The 17,272-nt window shown below is 42.9% G+C and overlaps 2 protein-coding genes across 3 annotated transcripts; both read left to right on the top strand.

The window, feature by feature from the left end:
* The first annotated feature begins 8,675 nt into the window (after nt 1-8,675).
* On the top strand, nt 8,676-12,747 carry LOC129111741 (high-affinity choline transporter 1-like). Of its 2 annotated transcripts, none has more exons than XM_054623821.1 (8): nt 8,676-9,409; nt 9,643-9,756; nt 10,238-10,393; nt 10,537-10,685; nt 10,775-10,918; nt 11,098-11,251; nt 11,336-11,550; nt 11,666-12,747. In XM_054623821.1, exons 1-8 carry the CDS (start codon nt 9,226-9,228, stop codon nt 12,206-12,208), a joined length of 1,659 nt encoding a protein of 552 aa, XP_054479796.1. In that variant the 5' UTR covers nt 8,676-9,225; the 3' UTR covers nt 12,209-12,747. The 2 variants fall into 2 exon arrangements, with proteins under 2 accessions (XP_054479796.1, XP_054479797.1); XM_054623822.1 differs by having other exon boundaries at nt 8,681-8,827; nt 11,666-12,743.
* Nucleotides 12,748-12,885: 138 nt separating this feature from the next.
* On the top strand, nt 12,886-16,644 carry LOC129111742 (high-affinity choline transporter 1-like). The gene is made up of 8 exons (XM_054623823.1): nt 12,886-13,408; nt 13,537-13,650; nt 13,845-14,000; nt 14,138-14,286; nt 14,374-14,517; nt 14,895-15,048; nt 15,502-15,716; nt 15,788-16,644. Exons 1-8 carry the CDS (start codon nt 13,225-13,227, stop codon nt 16,322-16,324), a joined length of 1,653 nt encoding a protein of 550 aa, XP_054479798.1. The 5' UTR covers nt 12,886-13,224; the 3' UTR covers nt 16,325-16,644.
* The last annotated feature ends 628 nt before the right edge of the window (nt 16,645-17,272 follow it).

Here is a 17,272-nt window from a genome sequence, read left to right as displayed (position 1 = left end):
AATGCGCGTCACTGTCCGGATACCTCTGCTGCGTCTCTGTCCCGCACCGTGGAGCCATCAGAGCGGCCTCTCCTCCTCCTCCTCCTCCTCCTCCTCCTCCTCCTCCTCCTCCTCCTCCAGCAGCAGTGGGATCTGTTCTAGTCCCGCATCGCCCCGCATGGCACCGTCCTGCAAGCACGGTCATCTAGGCCGCACTGTTCTTACTGTGTTGTAATAATAATGTTTTTTTTTTTCTTTTTTCACACCAGAAACCAAGATACTATAATAAACCTTCCAGGCAACCGGAGGACCCCCGACCCCTGCCGCCGCTCATCCCGCACTCTCTCCGGCTGCAGGCACCGCACCGCACCGCAGCTCCAGCCTCCTCCTCCTCCTCTCTGCAGCTCCAGCCTCCTCCTCCTCCTCCTCCTCTCTCTCTCTCTCTCTCTCTCTCTCTCTCACTCCGCCCCCTACTGGATGACAACCCCATCCCAGAATTCACATCTGCACGCATCACAATATATATATATTTATTTTGCAATAGGCTGTATTGGAACAGGATGATTGTTTTCCAATGAAATCTGCTGGTTTCCTCCATGGAGGAAGGAGGGAACATTAGATTTCCAGCGTCTGACGTTCACCTCTCCATCAATCATCATCCTTTCCTCCACCTCTCTCAATATTCCCCTCCCTCCATCACTCCATCACTCTCTCTCTGCACTCCCCACCTCTCCGTCCATCCATCCCTCCATCATTCCCTCCAATGGGATGACTGCCCTGTGGCTCCGCCAGACTAATCAACTGTAACATATATGTGTGTGTGTGTGTGTGTGTGTGTGTGTGTGTGTGTGTGTGTGTGTGTGTGTGTGTGTGTGTGTGTGTGTGTGTGTGTGTGTGTGTGTGTGTGTGTGTGTGTGTGTGTGTGTGTGTGTGTGTGTGTGTGTGTGTGTGTGTGTGTGTGTGTGTGTGTGTGTGTGTGTGTGTGTGTGATCCCTGCAGGGAAATAGAGAGGCGAGGCTTTAGGTGTGTGTGTGCGTGTGTGCGTGTGTGCTGATGGAGTTAGGAGGCAGTGGATGGAGGAGAGGGATGGATTTAGGAGTGATGAAAGAGAGAAAAGATGCTTCAAGGGGAAGCTGTTCCAAAAGGATGAAAAGATTGACAGAAAGAATGCACGAGAAAGAGAGGGAGGATGACTGGAAGAAAATGGTTGTGTCAGGGACAGAGGAGTGGAAAAGGGAGGGATTAAGCCACAAAAAGGAAGGAGAGATGATTTAGGGAAGGAAACGAGGAGCAGAATATAAAGGATGAGAGTCAGAGATAAATAGCAATGTTTTTTATCATGGAAATATTTGTAAATGATGTGCACTGCCTCAGAAATAATTCCTATTAAACTGAAGTGGGTTGCATATGCACGAGCAGGCTATACGTCTCCAACACGTGCATGCTCACCCCCCCCCTCTCACAAGCGCGTGACAAACGCACGTACACTTAGAAAGACGCAAAGCACGGCCTGCATAGCTCCATCGCACACACACTGGCTCCTCGTGCTCAGGAGCACGTTTCTGTGCAAGCAATTGCACTTTCTCTCTCTCTGTCTCCCCTCTCTCTCTCTCTCTCTCTCTCTGTCCACTGGAGATTAGCCTCTTGGTTGCCAGGACGACCACGGCTGTGCGGCTGCAGGGCTGGGCGAGGGAGTCGATGGTTGTATGTGCGTGTGTTATGTGTGTGAGCAAGAGAGCGAGTGACCCCTGACACTTGATCTTAATGGTTGTAACACCAGATATTCTGGGTACGATGATTTCTTTTTCATGAGTTAAAAAAAACTGTAATCCTTAAAGTGAAGGCTGCACATTGTGTCACATCTAAGGAAAACATGCAGATCCAAACAAATTTAAACTTATTTTCCTGTTTTTATTGCAAATATGAGGCTTCATATGCAACAAAAAGCTCTTACTTAACAGTATTAGGGGGAATTATACAAATAATGTACAAAAATGCCATGTACATGCATAAACCAAACCTCCTCCCATAAAGGTGGCATGTGCAGTCTCCACTGTGCAATATTTATCCGAATTAATTAGCAAAAACGCCGGAGGAATGGAGATCAAATGCTTCCTGATGATTTGGTTTTGGCGCCGATCAACACAAAAGTATAGGCAGCGCCAGCAGCTCCTGGATCAGCAGTAAACCTCAAAAGATCCAAACAATCATCTCGCTCTGAGTCGATTGGAATCAGGAATCACAAATTAGTAGGAGAAGCACATCAAAACACAAGTTTAGCCGGAGCTCGGCTTGGCTCCGAATAGAGATCCCACAGTTGAAGATAATGCAAGCACCTAAATGGAGTCTGAGAGTGGAGGAAAAGGCACACGGATCAAGTGGTGAACGTGAAAAAAATAGTAATTTCTCCCCGCACGTTTAGATTTATTTTTGCAAATATATTACTCATCCTTCTCCATGCTACCTTCATCCCAATTAAAAACACAGCAGTTAAATGCTTTCATATAGGGGACTGAAAATCCATTTGACTGTCTGCAAAACCTCACAGGGAAGCTCAGCACACTGAAGTCGTAACTAATCATACAGGCATGTCATGTTCATTATTTTCTGCTCACAGAGGCACTTTTATACATTTTTTCAGAGGAAATTGATCACCGACAGTGTGACAAATCTCCTCACATATTTTAAATCTAAACCAGGGATGTTTGGGGTTCCTTTTCAGGCACAGAAATGCAGATAATGATGAGCGATCAGCAGAAGGTGACCCCTCCAATGTGGCCAACTGTTTCCAAGCAAATTGCTTTGGAGTTGACTTGGCGAACATACAAAAATTGACATTTCTGTGTTCCAGGGTGTTATGAGAAGAAGATTATGAGACTAAAACCACTTGAGCGTTGATGACTTTTTTTGCTCCTTTGGGTTAAGAATTATAGGAACGACACTCAGAGCTGGGGCAGGAAAGGAGCTACCGCGGCTCGCTCGAAATCAAAGGACCTTTCACGGTTTGGCGCCAAGGTCAATGCCAAGGTCAATGATCGAGTCGAGGCACGAGGAACGCCACGGTCCACTCAGGTCAAGTGGTTTTTTTTAATATTTATAAAGAGCTACTTTGAACACAGGTTGAAAACGCGATGATGTCCAAGTCACTGAAGGTGGTTACTGAAAGGCAAAGAAAAGTTGCAGGCGCTTCATCCTGGCTTTGACTAAGTTATCACGCGGCCCCACGCACAGCTCTGGTGTCGGACTGACTCAGGGAGTTTAGCGCCAAACTGTGCTTCAGATGTCTGATATCATTAATAATCAGCGTGAGCCAGTAGTGAATAGTACATAAGCATCACTCTACAGAGAGTCTCGGGCCTTTACAGCGTACTGTGAAATTCATTTTGTGTCAAAAAAAGAAGGATGTATAAATAAAGTTCGAGGAGGAATATTATTAGTCGTTTCGTTGTCGATGGAAGATTAAAAAAAACGTCCTCACCACTGTGTCACCGACAGCAATTAGCCGGCTTGTTATGACAGACAGTCGTGGGAGTTTCGGAGGGAGCGAGGCGCTCTGCAGCAAACAGTCTGACTCTGAGAGCGATGGAACGTATTAGAATCCACAAGCTGCTGGGGCGTAAATATTTTCACACTGCTTGAGAATCGCTTGGATCTTTTGTGCACCGTGCGGTAGGGCTGGGAAGCCTGTTTCTGTGTCCGACCCCCTCTGTTGAAGTTTGCTTTGGTACATTTTCAGTGATTGCAGTTTATTTATTTATAAACTATCCTCGTTTCAAATCAACTACTTAGAAAAAAAAGTATTTTCTATATGTAGTTCAATTTATGTTTCTCTAATCCTTGGATTGTCTGGTTTACAGAGTGTTTCAATGGAGCATTTGTGTTCAATTTTTCTTAAAACGTATATTTGATATTCCTCAGTCCCCAGATTATGAGCCTTCACTTCCTGTTTCGGAGCAGTCCAACCCCCTGACGCGTGACATTGACCGGGCTTCAACCAATTGCATTGTTGCTTCAATCCTTCACATCAGGCCAGGTGTGTGCATTCATATAATGGCATTAAAAAGTCAGTAAATTAGGGAAGAATTGTGTGTGAAATATCCATTTAAATTTTTTAATAACGTTTTGTTTTTTTTACATCCCAAAAAATCAGGGATGAGCCCATTCCAGGCTGCACGTTCACTTTTCACAGCATGGTGCGAAGGATGCAGCAGCTCGCCAAACGTCAAAAGGCCTTCCTCATCAATCCAGCGGTTGGGCTGAGAACCGTTGCTTGTGCTCCCGTGTGAACAAAACAAAAAGCAGCGTGTCTGTTCTTAGACTGCGTGTGAATGTGTCTTCAGCCAGCGGCTCGTCCAGGATGAAAGGAGGCAGTGCCACCAAGATTCTCCTGGAGGTTGTCCTGTCTGCACACACAACGATCACTCATGGGTAAGCAAGTCGAAGCACACCAAGCTTTGTAAAGTCAGATTTTGTTGTTCACACATCTGGACAGTAGACTGACTTTAAGATTTTCACGAAACACAGCAATATTGGTCCTCTAGTCTCTAAGTATACAGTGGGTAAAATAAGTATTGAACAAGTATTGCACCAGATGTCAGTAACAACCCAAGTAATCCATACATACCTGAACCAGTACACCTCTTTTAAGATTTTACACATGAAGGACAGGGTACTGGTACTACTCAGCCTTTAAAAACCTTTGTTCTATATTCTATCTGGCTCTCTAGGAGCTTTGCATCAGACAAAATAACTCCGGTGATTAATAAACTAGTTTGTTATAAGCCTTTATTGCCATCTATAAAGTGTGTTTTATAAGAAAGTGGCACCATGAATATTTATAGTACATTTATGATAAATGACTTGATGCTTCTGGCACTTGTCACTCCACAATATGGACAGAAGTAAAAAGTTCAGTCACATTTGTTTTTCACCAGCACCCATGTGCAACATGTGCCCTACAGCAACAGTGCATCAGATTACAATTTGGGGGGGGGGAATTTTCCTGATTTTATTGAACACACTATATTTTAACATCTTGTACATACATAATTTAAGCTACTTTTTTAAAAGCAATGACTATTAGTGCACACTGACTGTACATTTGCATGTTATTATGCTTGTGTTGAGGTGTCAAGCCTGCCCCCTAGTGTTACAACATTGTGTTGCATTTAAGGCCTCCAGGTGCCAAAATTCAACCTCTTGCTTCCAAACAGCTTAGTTTTTGGCCTATAATAATCAAAACATAACGATTAATGGCTGACCTTTGACTCGGTGTCATAATTACACTAAATGTGGTAGAAATCAGTTCATCTGCTGACCTATGAACTCTCTGTGGAGGGGGAATAGTGGGTTGATTACATGAACGCCATGCAGCGTCAGTTATGACAGGCATGCCTCCACGGCCTCCCTCACGATTGGCTGTTGCTCCAAATGAGTCCCCGCCTCCAGGAGAGAGCGACCGGTCAGCAAACAGACCAACGCCAGAGGGACCACCTACGCACGGAGAAGATGTAACACAGACACACACGCCTCCATCCATACATTCCTCCTCTGCTTCACGCACCGCACCGCCTCCTCACCTTGGTAACGCTTCTGGCAGAGTACGTGATGTCCACTGTCAGCGTGTCCGCTTGGTAGACGGCCTTCAGGAGAGCTTCCTCACACCGGGACTCCGGACAACCAGACAGCTTCTGGAAGCAGAAGGAGACATCTTTCAGTGTTTGCTGTCAATCTACTGATGATTACTTGCAAATGTGTTGGGATTTTGCACAACTTAACATACAATATGTCCTGAATTATTATTATTATCTGTCTTGTGGAGGGACATCAGTGTCCAAATCTAGTTCTAAAACCTTAATTATTTCAGTTTAATAAGGAAAGTGCACCATGTGAGCTCAATATAAAGCTGTTTCCATGGAAATCCACGAATAGACCAAGCAAGCAAAGTTGATGGATTGTTGTTTTGTCTGGCTGTGGACAAACTTACATATATTGAAAAAGGGAACAAGACTTTTGATAAGATTTGGGGCTCATTTTTTGGCTTTAGAACACTTTTATTGGCCCGTTATTGGTGCACTTTTCCATACCTGGAGTAAACGTGTGGCTCCACGGTACAGTTTGCTGTTGGTGACCTGCACGTCCACCACGTGGTTCTGGTAGATCTTCCCCTTCAGGACGTGAGCGCCGTGCTCACGGCGTTCAGCAGCAGCTTCGTGGACAGCTCCCACTGCTGAGAGAGAGGCGGGATTGATTTTTCTCTACATTTACCAAAGCTTGACTCAAAGGCAACAATGCAAATAAAAAAAAACAACTGTCATCTAAAATAAGACTTTAAGAACACGAGAAATAAGAAAAACTGAAAATCAATGAAGACTTAATTAGTTTTACAGCTCAGCTGAAGGAGGGTGGGAGACAAAGAAAAATAGAGCAAATGAGGCAGAACAGTTATTTATCGTGCTCCAGTGTGTGTGTGTGTGTGTGTGTGTGTGTGTGTGTGTGTGTGTGTGTGTGTGTGTGTGTGTGTGTGTGTGTGTGTGTGTGTGTGTGTGTGTGTGTGTGTGTGTGTGTGTGTGTGTGTGTGTGTGTGTGTGTGTGTGTGTGTGTGTGTGTGTGTGTGTGTGTGTGTGTGTGTGTGTGTGTGTGTGTGTGTGTGTGTCATTTGCAGTAAGATCCCTGAAGCAGGTGACGGCCAAGCGAATGTTAGTGAAGATAAACACAGCTTGTTAATGTCATCCTGCAAAAAAAAAAATGCAGACTTTATTAGATAGATAGACAGACAGACAGTTTCTTGTTGTGCAGTGTCTCCATCAACCCGATGATAAACGGCGTGGAGGATGGACGTCTGTTCTCTCACTCTGTGCCAGCTCCGCCAGGACTGTGTGTAGATGAGAAGAAAATCCTCCTGTGCAATGCGAAAGTCTGGACCCTAGAGGAAAGAAAACACATATGTTCAGAAACCTCCTTAAAGTGTATACCGTGTACAGTTGTTACTTCCTGTGTTTCAACACATCCAACCCAATATTTCATAGTATTTATGGCTGGCATCACCTGTTACCTTTATACAACATAGTTTGAATTCAAATAGTGTGCACATGCACGAGGGATTCACAGGAAATGACACAGCCATATACAAACTGAACTCTGGGAAGATATGATTGATGTGGATAAACTTGCACATTTCAAAAAGCCAAATTCAAGTAGTAGCCCTTCTAAATTAAGAGCAGCCAGCAGTATAATGTAGACTAATGCAGATTCATTGAAAACAGACTAGTCCTACTGGGTTTCAGAGAGCAGGTACATGCTAATCCTGCTCTGGGTTAATCTAAAAAGTCAGAGGCGTAGACAGATGTGTCATTACACGGTTCAAAATGAGAGCTGGATTTCGGTTTAATTGGATTAAACTGGATTTCGGTCATATTAATACTTTGTGAGGCCTTATAAGGATTTCTTAACACACATAGACGAGCCGAAACAGAAAGCTCCATGTTGAGTCGGGTAGCACTGACAGTAGATGAGAGAAATGTTAAATCTCCTGTACAGTGGCAACTCCTCATTCCCATAGGGAAAAATGTCCCATCATGTAATTCTGTACAATTACTAGTTCATAAACTCTATTGTTTTTTTCCTCTTCTGTTTAAACATTTGTAATTTCATTGTTTTTCTTCAACCCTAACCCAGCCCAGGTAACACACGCCTGCCACGCCGTGAGCTGAAACATGCAGAGCGGCAGATGGTTAGGCTCCAAATGGGTCACTTCTTTCAGGAAAAAGTGACACAAATGATATCCTCTTGTACATTTTAGACGTCTGCAAAATTGTCTGTCTGAGGAAAAAAGACACGTGTTGCCTCTGCATGGGTTCTCTCAGCTAATCCACCATGCAAAATGGCGTTATTGTGGAAAGACTCAGCTACATTTCTACTTTGCAATTCCCAAAAATATTTTTAGTCCTTTTTATTTCAGTGTTTTTGTGAAGAATGACGCTAGAAAACTGGCAGCTGAAGAGCCAGGATGCTGCTCTGAATCACAAATCAGAAGTAAAATAATAATAATTACAGTGACGGGTGTAAAAACAGGACGTCCCACCTCTGTCCCACCTATCCCCCCCCCTCTGAGCGTAGGTGACCTCCACAGTTTTCTCGTTTGCTCTCAAGTGCTGCAGGATGCCCCTGTTGGAGGACAAAGGAGTTAAATGAATGTAAATGTGCTGCACATTCAAGTGCATTGACCACAAATGTATTGGTTATGTGCATGCTTTAAAGTGCATAAAACCATTTAAAGATATTGGATTTTCTTTTCCTGGAATGACCTCTAGAGGTCAGTGACAAACAATGAAAACAAACATTCACATTTATAATAAAATGCTGTTGTGTTATAAAACATATTCGCTTCGGTTTTGCATGAAATGTAATGAGGGAAACGCTCATATTGACTATGTATGAACATGATCACTTCTAGCAATTCTATAAACCCAAGAATGTTGATGGATCTCTCTCTCTCCATCTCCATCTCCATCTCTTTCTCTTTCTCTTTCTCTCTCTCTCTCTGACTTTTCATCTGTTATTCCTGGGACTCCAGAGGTGATGGTGACCTGTACATCAGAGGACGCACAGGTGAAGGGGGCGTGTCTGGAGGCAGCTCCAGCGCATCCTCGGTCCTGCCTCCTCACCCAGAGACCCCTCCTCGTTCCTCGCTTCTCACAGCCGAAATATGAGCCGGGGTCGGTCGGTTATATAGCGGGTGTAGAAGTACATCCGGGTCAAACGAGAAGAATAGGAAAGAAGAGAATTGGAATGCACGGGAGCTTCTTTATTGATATTGCTCAATAATCAGCTGATCGCCTGGAAGGAGGTGAAGGATTTTCTATAAACCAGTTGGGCAGGCGCCTGTGCTCTAGAGTTTCTTGTGCACAGGAGAAGCAACCAGTATAGTCTCAGCCAGTAGAGTCTCAGCCAGTATAGTCAACCAGTATAGTCTCAGCCAGTATAGTCAGCCAGTATAGTCTCAGCCAGTATAGTCTCAGCCAGTAGAGTCTACCAGTATAGTCTCAGCCAGTATAGTCAGCCAGTATAGTCTCAACCAGTATAGTCAGCCAGTATAGTCAACCAGTATAGTCTCAGCCAGTATAGTCTCAACCAGTATAGTCTCAGCCAGTATAGTCTCAGCCAGTATAGTCTCAGCCAGTATAGTCTCAGCCAGTATAGTCAGCCAGTATAGTCAGCCAGTATAGTCAGCCAGTATAGTCAGCCATGGCTCTCAGTGTCCCAGGGCTCATCATGATGGTGGCTTTCTACCTGCTGGTGTTGGGAATCGGCATCTGGGCGTCTTTGAAGTCTAAGCAGATGGAGAAGAAGAGCCCAGGTGGACGGGTGGAGGTTTCTTTTTTGGCCAACCGGAGTGTGAGCTTGGTGGTGGGGGTTTTCACAATGACTGGTGAGTTATGAAGCGCACAGATTGAAGACTTTGGGTTCTCAGGTATTTCAAAAGGTGTATGTTTGAAGGTGTCTGAATGATGTATGTACTGCTCAACATGTGCTTTGCCTTTGTGCACATTGAAGGGACGCACAACACAGATATAAGTCCAGACTGAAGAATGAAAATACTGCACATTACTGACCCAACCATTGTTATGCATGTATGTTTATGTATTTTATTTTCTACTGCAGCTACTTGGGTTGGAGGTGCTTTTATTATTGGGATTGCAGAGTTGGTTTATGACCCCACTAAGGGTCTAATCTGGGCTCTGGTTCCTCTGCAAACGTCCATCGCATTTGTCATCGGTAAGTCTCTTCTTCCAGTTTCAATACAATGCTTTTGGAATTTGTCCTTTTTTCATGACGTGTTTCTCTCCAGCAGTGTCGTCTATATCTACTGTAACTGTGGGATGAACCATTTACTTTAGAAATTCATATTATCTGATACTTGTGTTTTCAAATAAGGGACATTAAGTGTTCAATAAAAAAGATAAAACTGGTTTGCCAGGGTTACGCAATTGTTTTGGCTGCTTATTTTAACCACAAACAACATTCAGTTTGCACTTTGACAGATGCCAAGGAGTTGCCAAAAAGCCAAATTATATAATGAGGCAATGTTTGATTTATTACCTTTTTAATTGTTTCATTTGTTGCCTTTAATATTTTTAAACTGTTCCCACGTTTAGATTTATTTGTGACGGGATCCAGCTCAGTCTGTACTCGCTGTATTGATGGTTTACAATGTTCTGAAGTATGAAAAGCCTTCTTTCTCATCCTTTTTTTAAAGGTGGAATGTTCTTTGCAAAGCCAATGAGGGAGAACAATTACATCAGTATGATGGATCCGTTCCAGAGGAAGTATGGAAAAGGACTGACTGCGGCTCTTGCCGTTGTTCCAGTCATGACTGAAGTTGTCTGGATTCCTGGTTTACTCATTTCCTTGGGTGTGTACAAGTACATTCACTCTCTGACCCCCCTTATTTTGTCTCTATGCTGCTGTAATCCTGTAATAATAATAAAGGATTATTTTATCTTATCCTCATACTCTCCCTTCATTCTGTGCACTGTTTGTGTTTGTGCACTACAGGAGCGACCATGAGTGTGGTCATCGATCTGCCCTTCAGTGTGTGCGTGTGGATCTCTGCCGTGGTCGCCATCATCTACACCGTGCTCGGAGGTCTCTATTCAGTCGCTTACACCGATGTCATCCAGATCTCACTGGTGTTTCTGAGCTTGGTGTGTTTTTATTTTTTTTATTTACACAAATACAATTAAAGATGATGTGTTTCCCATGTGTTCTTCTGATTGATTTCCTCTTTTCACAGTGGCTGTGTGTCCCTTTTGTTCTGACGAGTGACGTTTATACTGACATCAGTGAAACGGCGTTCAACCGCACATACGGGGGCCCCTGGGTTGGCCGGCTTGAGTATGATGACGTCGGGATATGGATTGATAATTTTCTAGTGATGGTAAGATGAAAAAACATGACAGTACGATGGTTTAAAATCTGTCTTTTTTTCTATCTGAAATGAAGTGTACTACATTCATTATAATATTATTTCATAACACATCTCAGTTATCAAAAGCTAAACATCTTGTGAGTTGACAACATGGGGATAAAGTGTGGCTTTGTTTGTCTCTTTTCTAGACTTTGGGCAATATGGCCATTCAGGATTTCCATCAGAGGACGCTGTCCTCCCGCTCCACTGCCACAGCCAGGATCATCTGTTTCATAGCAGCAGGAGCTGTCATCGTTGTAGGAATCCCATCTGTGCTGATCGGAGCTGTTGCGGCTTCGACAGGTAATCCCGACTCTTTACCTTCTGGGGAATCTGTCATGTCTGGTTGTTGAATCAACTCTAATTGTTGTCTGTTCTGTGTTTCAGACTGGAACGCCACCTCATACGGTTCTCCTTCTCCATACGAGCGAGGGGAGTCGGCCATGGTGTTGCCCATCATCCTTCAGAATTTAACCCCGACCTACATCTTTGCTTTTGGCATCGGAGCGATTGCTGCTGCAGTGATGTCATCTGCTGACTCTTACCTTCTGTCTGCAACCACCATCTTCACCACCAACATCTACCAGACCATCAGGAGCCAGGTGCAGTGCTCCTCGCCTCTAGACTGGGTCTTAGCATATGTTTCTTCTGTAGATATCATCCACAGACATTTTATAGAAGATTAAATATTCAAGTTTTGTATGGTTTTGTATTCAGGCGTCTGATAAAGAGCTGCAGTGGGTGATCCGTCTCTCCATCGTGGTAGCAGGACTTGTGGGAACGTCCCTCACCTACCTGGACAGCAGCATCATGGTGTTCTGGATCCTGGGCGCCGATCTGACCTACACCATCATGCTCCCACAGCTGATCTGCGTCCTCTTCATCCGGGTTTCCAACGGTTACGGGGCCGTTGCAGGCTATGTTGTTGCCTTTGTCATGAGGGTTTTGTGCGGAGAGCCCGTGTTCAAGCTTCCTGTCATCCTCGCTTTCCCAGGGTGCACTTTAGAGGACGGCGTTTACGTTCAGCGCGCTCCGTTCAAGACCATCTGCATGCTGTCTGCTCTGACCTCCATCCTGGTGTTTTCATATGTGGCCTCTCTGCTGTTTAACAAGGGGATCCTTCCTGAGAGGTGGGACGTGTTCAAGGTGAAATCACAGGAAGAACTACGACCAGCAGAGGGCGCCAGAGAGGCTGATGACGAAAAGACTGGTCTAGATGATAAACTTGCCTGTGGACCAATGCTGAACACAAAATTCTAGTTTCTTTTGTTTTTCTACGTGTCTTTGTTGGGTTGTAGATGCTCCTGCTTATGTAGTTTATTCTGCTCCTATAGGGCACACCAAAAGGATCTATCCAAGAGGCGTATGTGTTTGTCGTTCTGCAGAAAACTTCACAAAGAAAGTTTCATGCAAGGATTTTAATTGTCCAGTGCTATGTCAAAGCATTTCTCTGTTGCATTGGACTCTATACAAAAGGTTTTTTTTTTGTTTTTCTACTGAAGTATACGCTGCAACTCTATCACTATGCAGAACTGGAGGTGAACTGTCCCTTCAGGGATGAGTAGGATTCATATCTGAAATGAGACAGTAGATGATCCTGAGTTTTCATGATGAGTTGACGCATTATCAGGGGTGTTTTGGTGCTTTTTCATGTCAATCATGGCAGTTATATTATTAGTCATTGCTTTATATTTATGATTCTTTTTTGGTATGTTTAAATTTGGGCTCTAATATTATTATATCCACATTATGATGGTTTACTGTTAAACATCAATAACATGTTCAAATGGGCCTTTTTTTAAATGTAATTTTGACATGTGTGCTTTTTATAAAACATCAGGTTTGCTAATTGGTAATTGATCCTTTGTCTCTTATTCTCTCACACGGTGCAGTGTTTAGATAAAAGCATTGCGTTGTTTTCTCAGAAGGGAATCTTCTCAAGTAGCAACTTAGTTTCACAAGAGGCAGAAAGTCGACTGATTTGAATGAGGACAAGGTAACTACTTAGAAGAATCCTGTCATAACAGAAATATGTCAAGGACACTTTTCCATTCCAGTAAGTAATGCAACGACTTCAGCAAACACTTATTCAGATAATATCTGGTTGGGGTTGCCATGCAAAACATCCACAACGGCCTTGACTGCAGCTGCCTGTTACATTTAGATATTTCACACCACATTGCTCTTCTCCTCTCATTCCTTGTTAGCAGCTCAGAGTTCCTTTCTAACTTGCATGTTGTTTTCCTGAGTTTATCACCACCAGAAAACGCTCCACGATGGCTGTCCATGTACCAGGTCTGATAATGATGGTCATCTTCTACCTGCTTGTGCTGGGAATCGGCATCTGGGCATCTGTGAAATCCAAGAGGATGGAGAAAAACACACCAGGTGGACGGATGGAAATCTCTTTTTTGGCCAACCGGAGGGTCAACTTAGTGGTGGGAGTCTTCTCGATGACTGGTGAGTTTTTGTGTCTACAACTTTTTATTCTTAACGATACTCATGACATCATTAGTAGCGATTCTTAATCTGAAACACATGACTATTGCATTAATGTTTATACACTATATGTTCATTTCCTGATGCAGCCACATGGGTCGGAGGGGCTTTTATCATTGGAGTTGCAGAGACAGTTTACGACCCCACAAAGGGATTAATCTGGGCTCTTATTCCTCTGCAAATGTCCTTCTCCTTCATTATCGGTAAGATCCTCTTCAGAAATGGTATTCACATCCAGAATAATCATATAAAGAGCATAAAAGCCACGATTAAAATGTCTTGACCTTACTAATCAGCAATTATTTGACAATTTTCAACAATACAGTAAGCAAAAAAAAAAAAAAAAAAAAGACAAGGTTCTGAGCCCTGACAAATAAACCCTATCTGTTTTTTAAAGGTGGGCTGTTCTTTGCAAAGCCGATGCGGGAAAAAAACTACATCACTGTGATGGATCCGTTCCAGAGGAAGTATGGAGACACGCTGACTGGGCTTCTGGCCGTTATTCCGTTTATAAGTGAAGTGATGTGGGCTCCGGTCACACTTATCTCTCTGGGTAATAAAAAACATGAACACACTGGCACATTGTCCTCAGGAGGTGTTAAAAAAACATTGATATAATAAACTTTATCCATACAGCATTTTATGTTTTAACTACATGTATGGGTGTGGTTTTTTTTATGCCTTTATCAGGGGTGTCTGTTAGCGTCTTTTCCGGTCTGCCCTTAAGTCTTTGCATCTGGATCTCTGCTGCCATAGCCATCATCTACACCGGCCTCGGAGGTCTCTACTCAGTCGTTTACACCGATGTCGTCCAGCTTTCATTGGTGTTTTGCAGCTTGGTGAGTTGAACCCCAACAACACAGCTTTTCCAACACATTAACGACACAATGTATTCATTATTTATGTGTGATTTTCTCTCTTTGTAGTGGCTGTGTGCGCCCTTTGTTCTGGCTAATGAGGCGTATACTGACATCATTCAGACAGCATTCAACCACACATATCAGGCCCCCTGGCTCGGACACATTGAGTACAATGAAGTGTGGAGATGGATTGATAATTTCCTAGCGATGGTAAGATGAAGTGGAGTAAAACTTTTGAAATAACAATATTTGCATATTTTGTAAATTTTGTAAATTGTGAGGTAATAAACATAATTGGAATAATTTGTAACAATGATTATGTTTGTGGAAAAGCCAGATTGAACACAAATTATTATGCACTTTATATTTTATATTCTCAAATTATGTCACTTGCATTGTGGGTAATGTAGTCGCTAGCTATTGAAATGGGAGTAAATGTGGAATCTCAGGCCCACTGTGTCAGTTTTAATCCTTTTTAAGACTTTAATAACATTTAGTGTAATGATAAATTAGTAAACGAGTACTCTTTTAAATGTAACACCAAAAAGTTAACATATAATCTGGTCTACTGTGTTTTCTTTTCTCAGAGTGTTGGAAATTTGGCATTTCAAGAATTCCACCAGAGGACTCTCTCCTCCAGCTCCACATCTACAGCCAGAAGGATCTGCTTCATATCAGCCGGCGTCGTCCTTCTTCTTGGAGTTCCTCCTGTGCTCATCGGTGCCGTTGCAGCTTCAACAGGTATTTATGACAGACCGGGCAGGAAACTAAGGACAATAAGTTAGGAATGACTTTGAAAAGACTTGTGATAAAGGACCAGTTTGTAGGCTGTAGTGACATCTAGTGGTGAGGATGCAGATTGCGATTGCAATTAGACTTATTATATTCCATTTGTGCCAATACATCCCATCAAATCCTACACACTGGACCTTACAAAGTCTAATATATGAGATAAGAAGTCAAAATTATGATTTATCGAGTCAGAATTAAGAATATTTACTCCTGCTTTGCTAATATTTCTGTAAACTGGCAGCTTTCGACTGTTTTTAGTAGTTCTAGATACGAATCTCCTGTCTTTCACTCTTATTTTATGTAATAGTGCTTTATAAATATTGTCTTTTTTATTGTAAACAAAGCCAGACTTATGATACACTATTAGCCGATTAGCATGTAGCATCTTTCCTCATGTTCCAGATTGGAATCTGACCTCGTACGGGTCGCCGTCTCCGTATGAGCGAGGAGAGGCCGCTATGGTGTTGCCCATCAGCCTTCTGCATCTCACCCCAACCGCCATATTCGTCCTCGGCATGGGAGCCATCGCCGGTGCCTCAATGTCGTCGACGGACTCGTGTCTGTTGGCGGCGACCTCCATCTTCACCAGAAACATCTACAAGGTCATCAGACATCAGGTACGAAGGAAAGGGTGGAGAGGAAAGTCTGGTCACCTCTGCTTTTCACTGAAATATTATTTGCTCTTCAGGCATCAGACTGGGAGCTGCAGTGGGTGATTCGCTGCTCCATAGTGGTCGTTGGGATTGTGGGAACGTCCCTCACCTACCTGGACAGCAGCATCCTGGTGTTCTGGATCCTGGGGGCCGACCTTGCTTACACCATCATGCTCCCACAGCTGATCTGCGTCCTCTTCATCCGGGTTTCCAACGGTTACGGGGCCGTTGCAGGCTATGTTGTTGCCTTTGTCATGAGGGTTTTGTGCGGAGAGCCCGTGTTCAAGCTTCCTGTCATCCTCGCTTTCCCAGGGTGCACTTTAGAGGACGGCGTTTACGTTCAGCACGCTCCGTTCAAGACCATCTGCATGCTGTCTGCTCTGACCTCCATCCTGGTGTTTTCATATATGGCCTCTCTGCTGTTTAACAAGGGGATCCTTCCTGAGAGGTGGGACGTGTTCAAGGTGAAATCACAGGAAGAACTACGACCAGCAGAGGGCGCCAGAGAGGCTGATGGTGAAAAGACTGGTGCTCCAAATGAAAATGAACCAATGCTCGATACAGGCTGCTAATTCAATTTCTGTTGACTTTATGTCTTATTGTAACATATTGTTGGTGCCAATGATGTTCCTGGGTTTTTAGCCTTCAGCCCTTCTGCTTCCATACATGTGATTATCAATAAACACATGGGTAATGCACAATGATTCAGATGCATACTAGTGATGGTTATGTATCTGACTTGCTAATCATTTTGGTTTATTTGTACAGGGACAAGTATATAAAAGGAACTAGACAGCATATGAGGTTTCCAAGGTTAACTGGACCATGTAAATGTGAGATGTTTTTTTAGAAATCGATATCAATCATATTAAATCCCACAAAAGCAATAAAAAAGACTTACAATATGCAGCATTTTGTATCAAGTGTCTTTATTTATTTTTATCTTAAATATCAGCCTCTCTGGCTCCCTCTGCTGGTTGTAGTGCTTTGAAGGGAGGCCAAACAACATAACATCAAGGTATCCTGTTATCAATCACCCTCAATAATATACAGGAAAGTTGAAAAAAAGTCATACTATAGTATGTGGAAAAAAGTAAAACAAAAGTCATACTATAGTAATTGAAAAAAGTCATACTATAGTATGTCGAAAAAAGTAAAAAAAAAAAGTCATACTATAGTATGTGGAAAAAAGTCAAAAAAACAGTCATACTATAGCATGTCGAAAAAAGCCAAAGTATGGTATGTCAAAAAAAGTCATACTATAGTATGATGAAAAAAATTGAAAAAAAAGTCATAGTATAGCATGTCGAAAAAAGTCAGACAATAGCATGTCGAAAAAAGTCATACTATAGTATGATGAAAAAAATTAAAAAAAAAAGTCATACTATAACATGTTGAAAAAAGTCATACTATAGTATGATGAAAAAAGTCATAGTATAGCATGTCGAAAAAAGTTGAAAAAAAGGTCATAGTATAGCATGTCGAAAACCAATTGAAAAAAAATCATACTATAGTATGTT

The sequence above is a fragment of the Anoplopoma fimbria genome, chromosome 22 (assembly GCF_027596085.1).
Source record: "Anoplopoma fimbria isolate UVic2021 breed Golden Eagle Sablefish chromosome 22, Afim_UVic_2022, whole genome shotgun sequence".
NCBI lineage: Eukaryota > Metazoa > Chordata > Actinopteri > Perciformes > Anoplopomatidae > Anoplopoma > Anoplopoma fimbria.
The sequence above is the reverse complement of the archived record's forward strand: the minus strand, read 5'-3'. Positions and strand labels throughout refer to the sequence as shown.

Excerpts from the sequence above, each read along its gene's own strand:
- LOC129111741 (XM_054623821.1), top strand. The coding sequence starts at position 9,226 with ATGGCTCTCAGTGTCCCAGGGCTCATCATGATGGTGGCTTTCTACCTG. Across the intron at positions 10,394-10,536 it reads TGGTTTACTCATTTCCTTGG|GAGCGACCATGAGTGTGGTC; the intron begins GTGTGTACAAGT and ends TGTGCACTACAG. Across the intron at positions 11,252-11,335 it reads AGCTGTTGCGGCTTCGACAG|ACTGGAACGCCACCTCATAC; the intron begins GTAATCCCGACT and ends TCTGTGTTTCAG.
- LOC129111742 (XM_054623823.1), top strand. The coding sequence starts at position 13,225 with ATGGCTGTCCATGTACCAGGTCTGATAATGATGGTCATCTTCTACCTG. Across the intron at positions 14,518-14,894 it reads TTGATAATTTCCTAGCGATG|AGTGTTGGAAATTTGGCATT; the intron begins GTAAGATGAAGT and ends TTCTTTTCTCAG. Across the intron at positions 15,049-15,501 it reads TGCCGTTGCAGCTTCAACAG|ATTGGAATCTGACCTCGTAC; the intron begins GTATTTATGACA and ends CTCATGTTCCAG.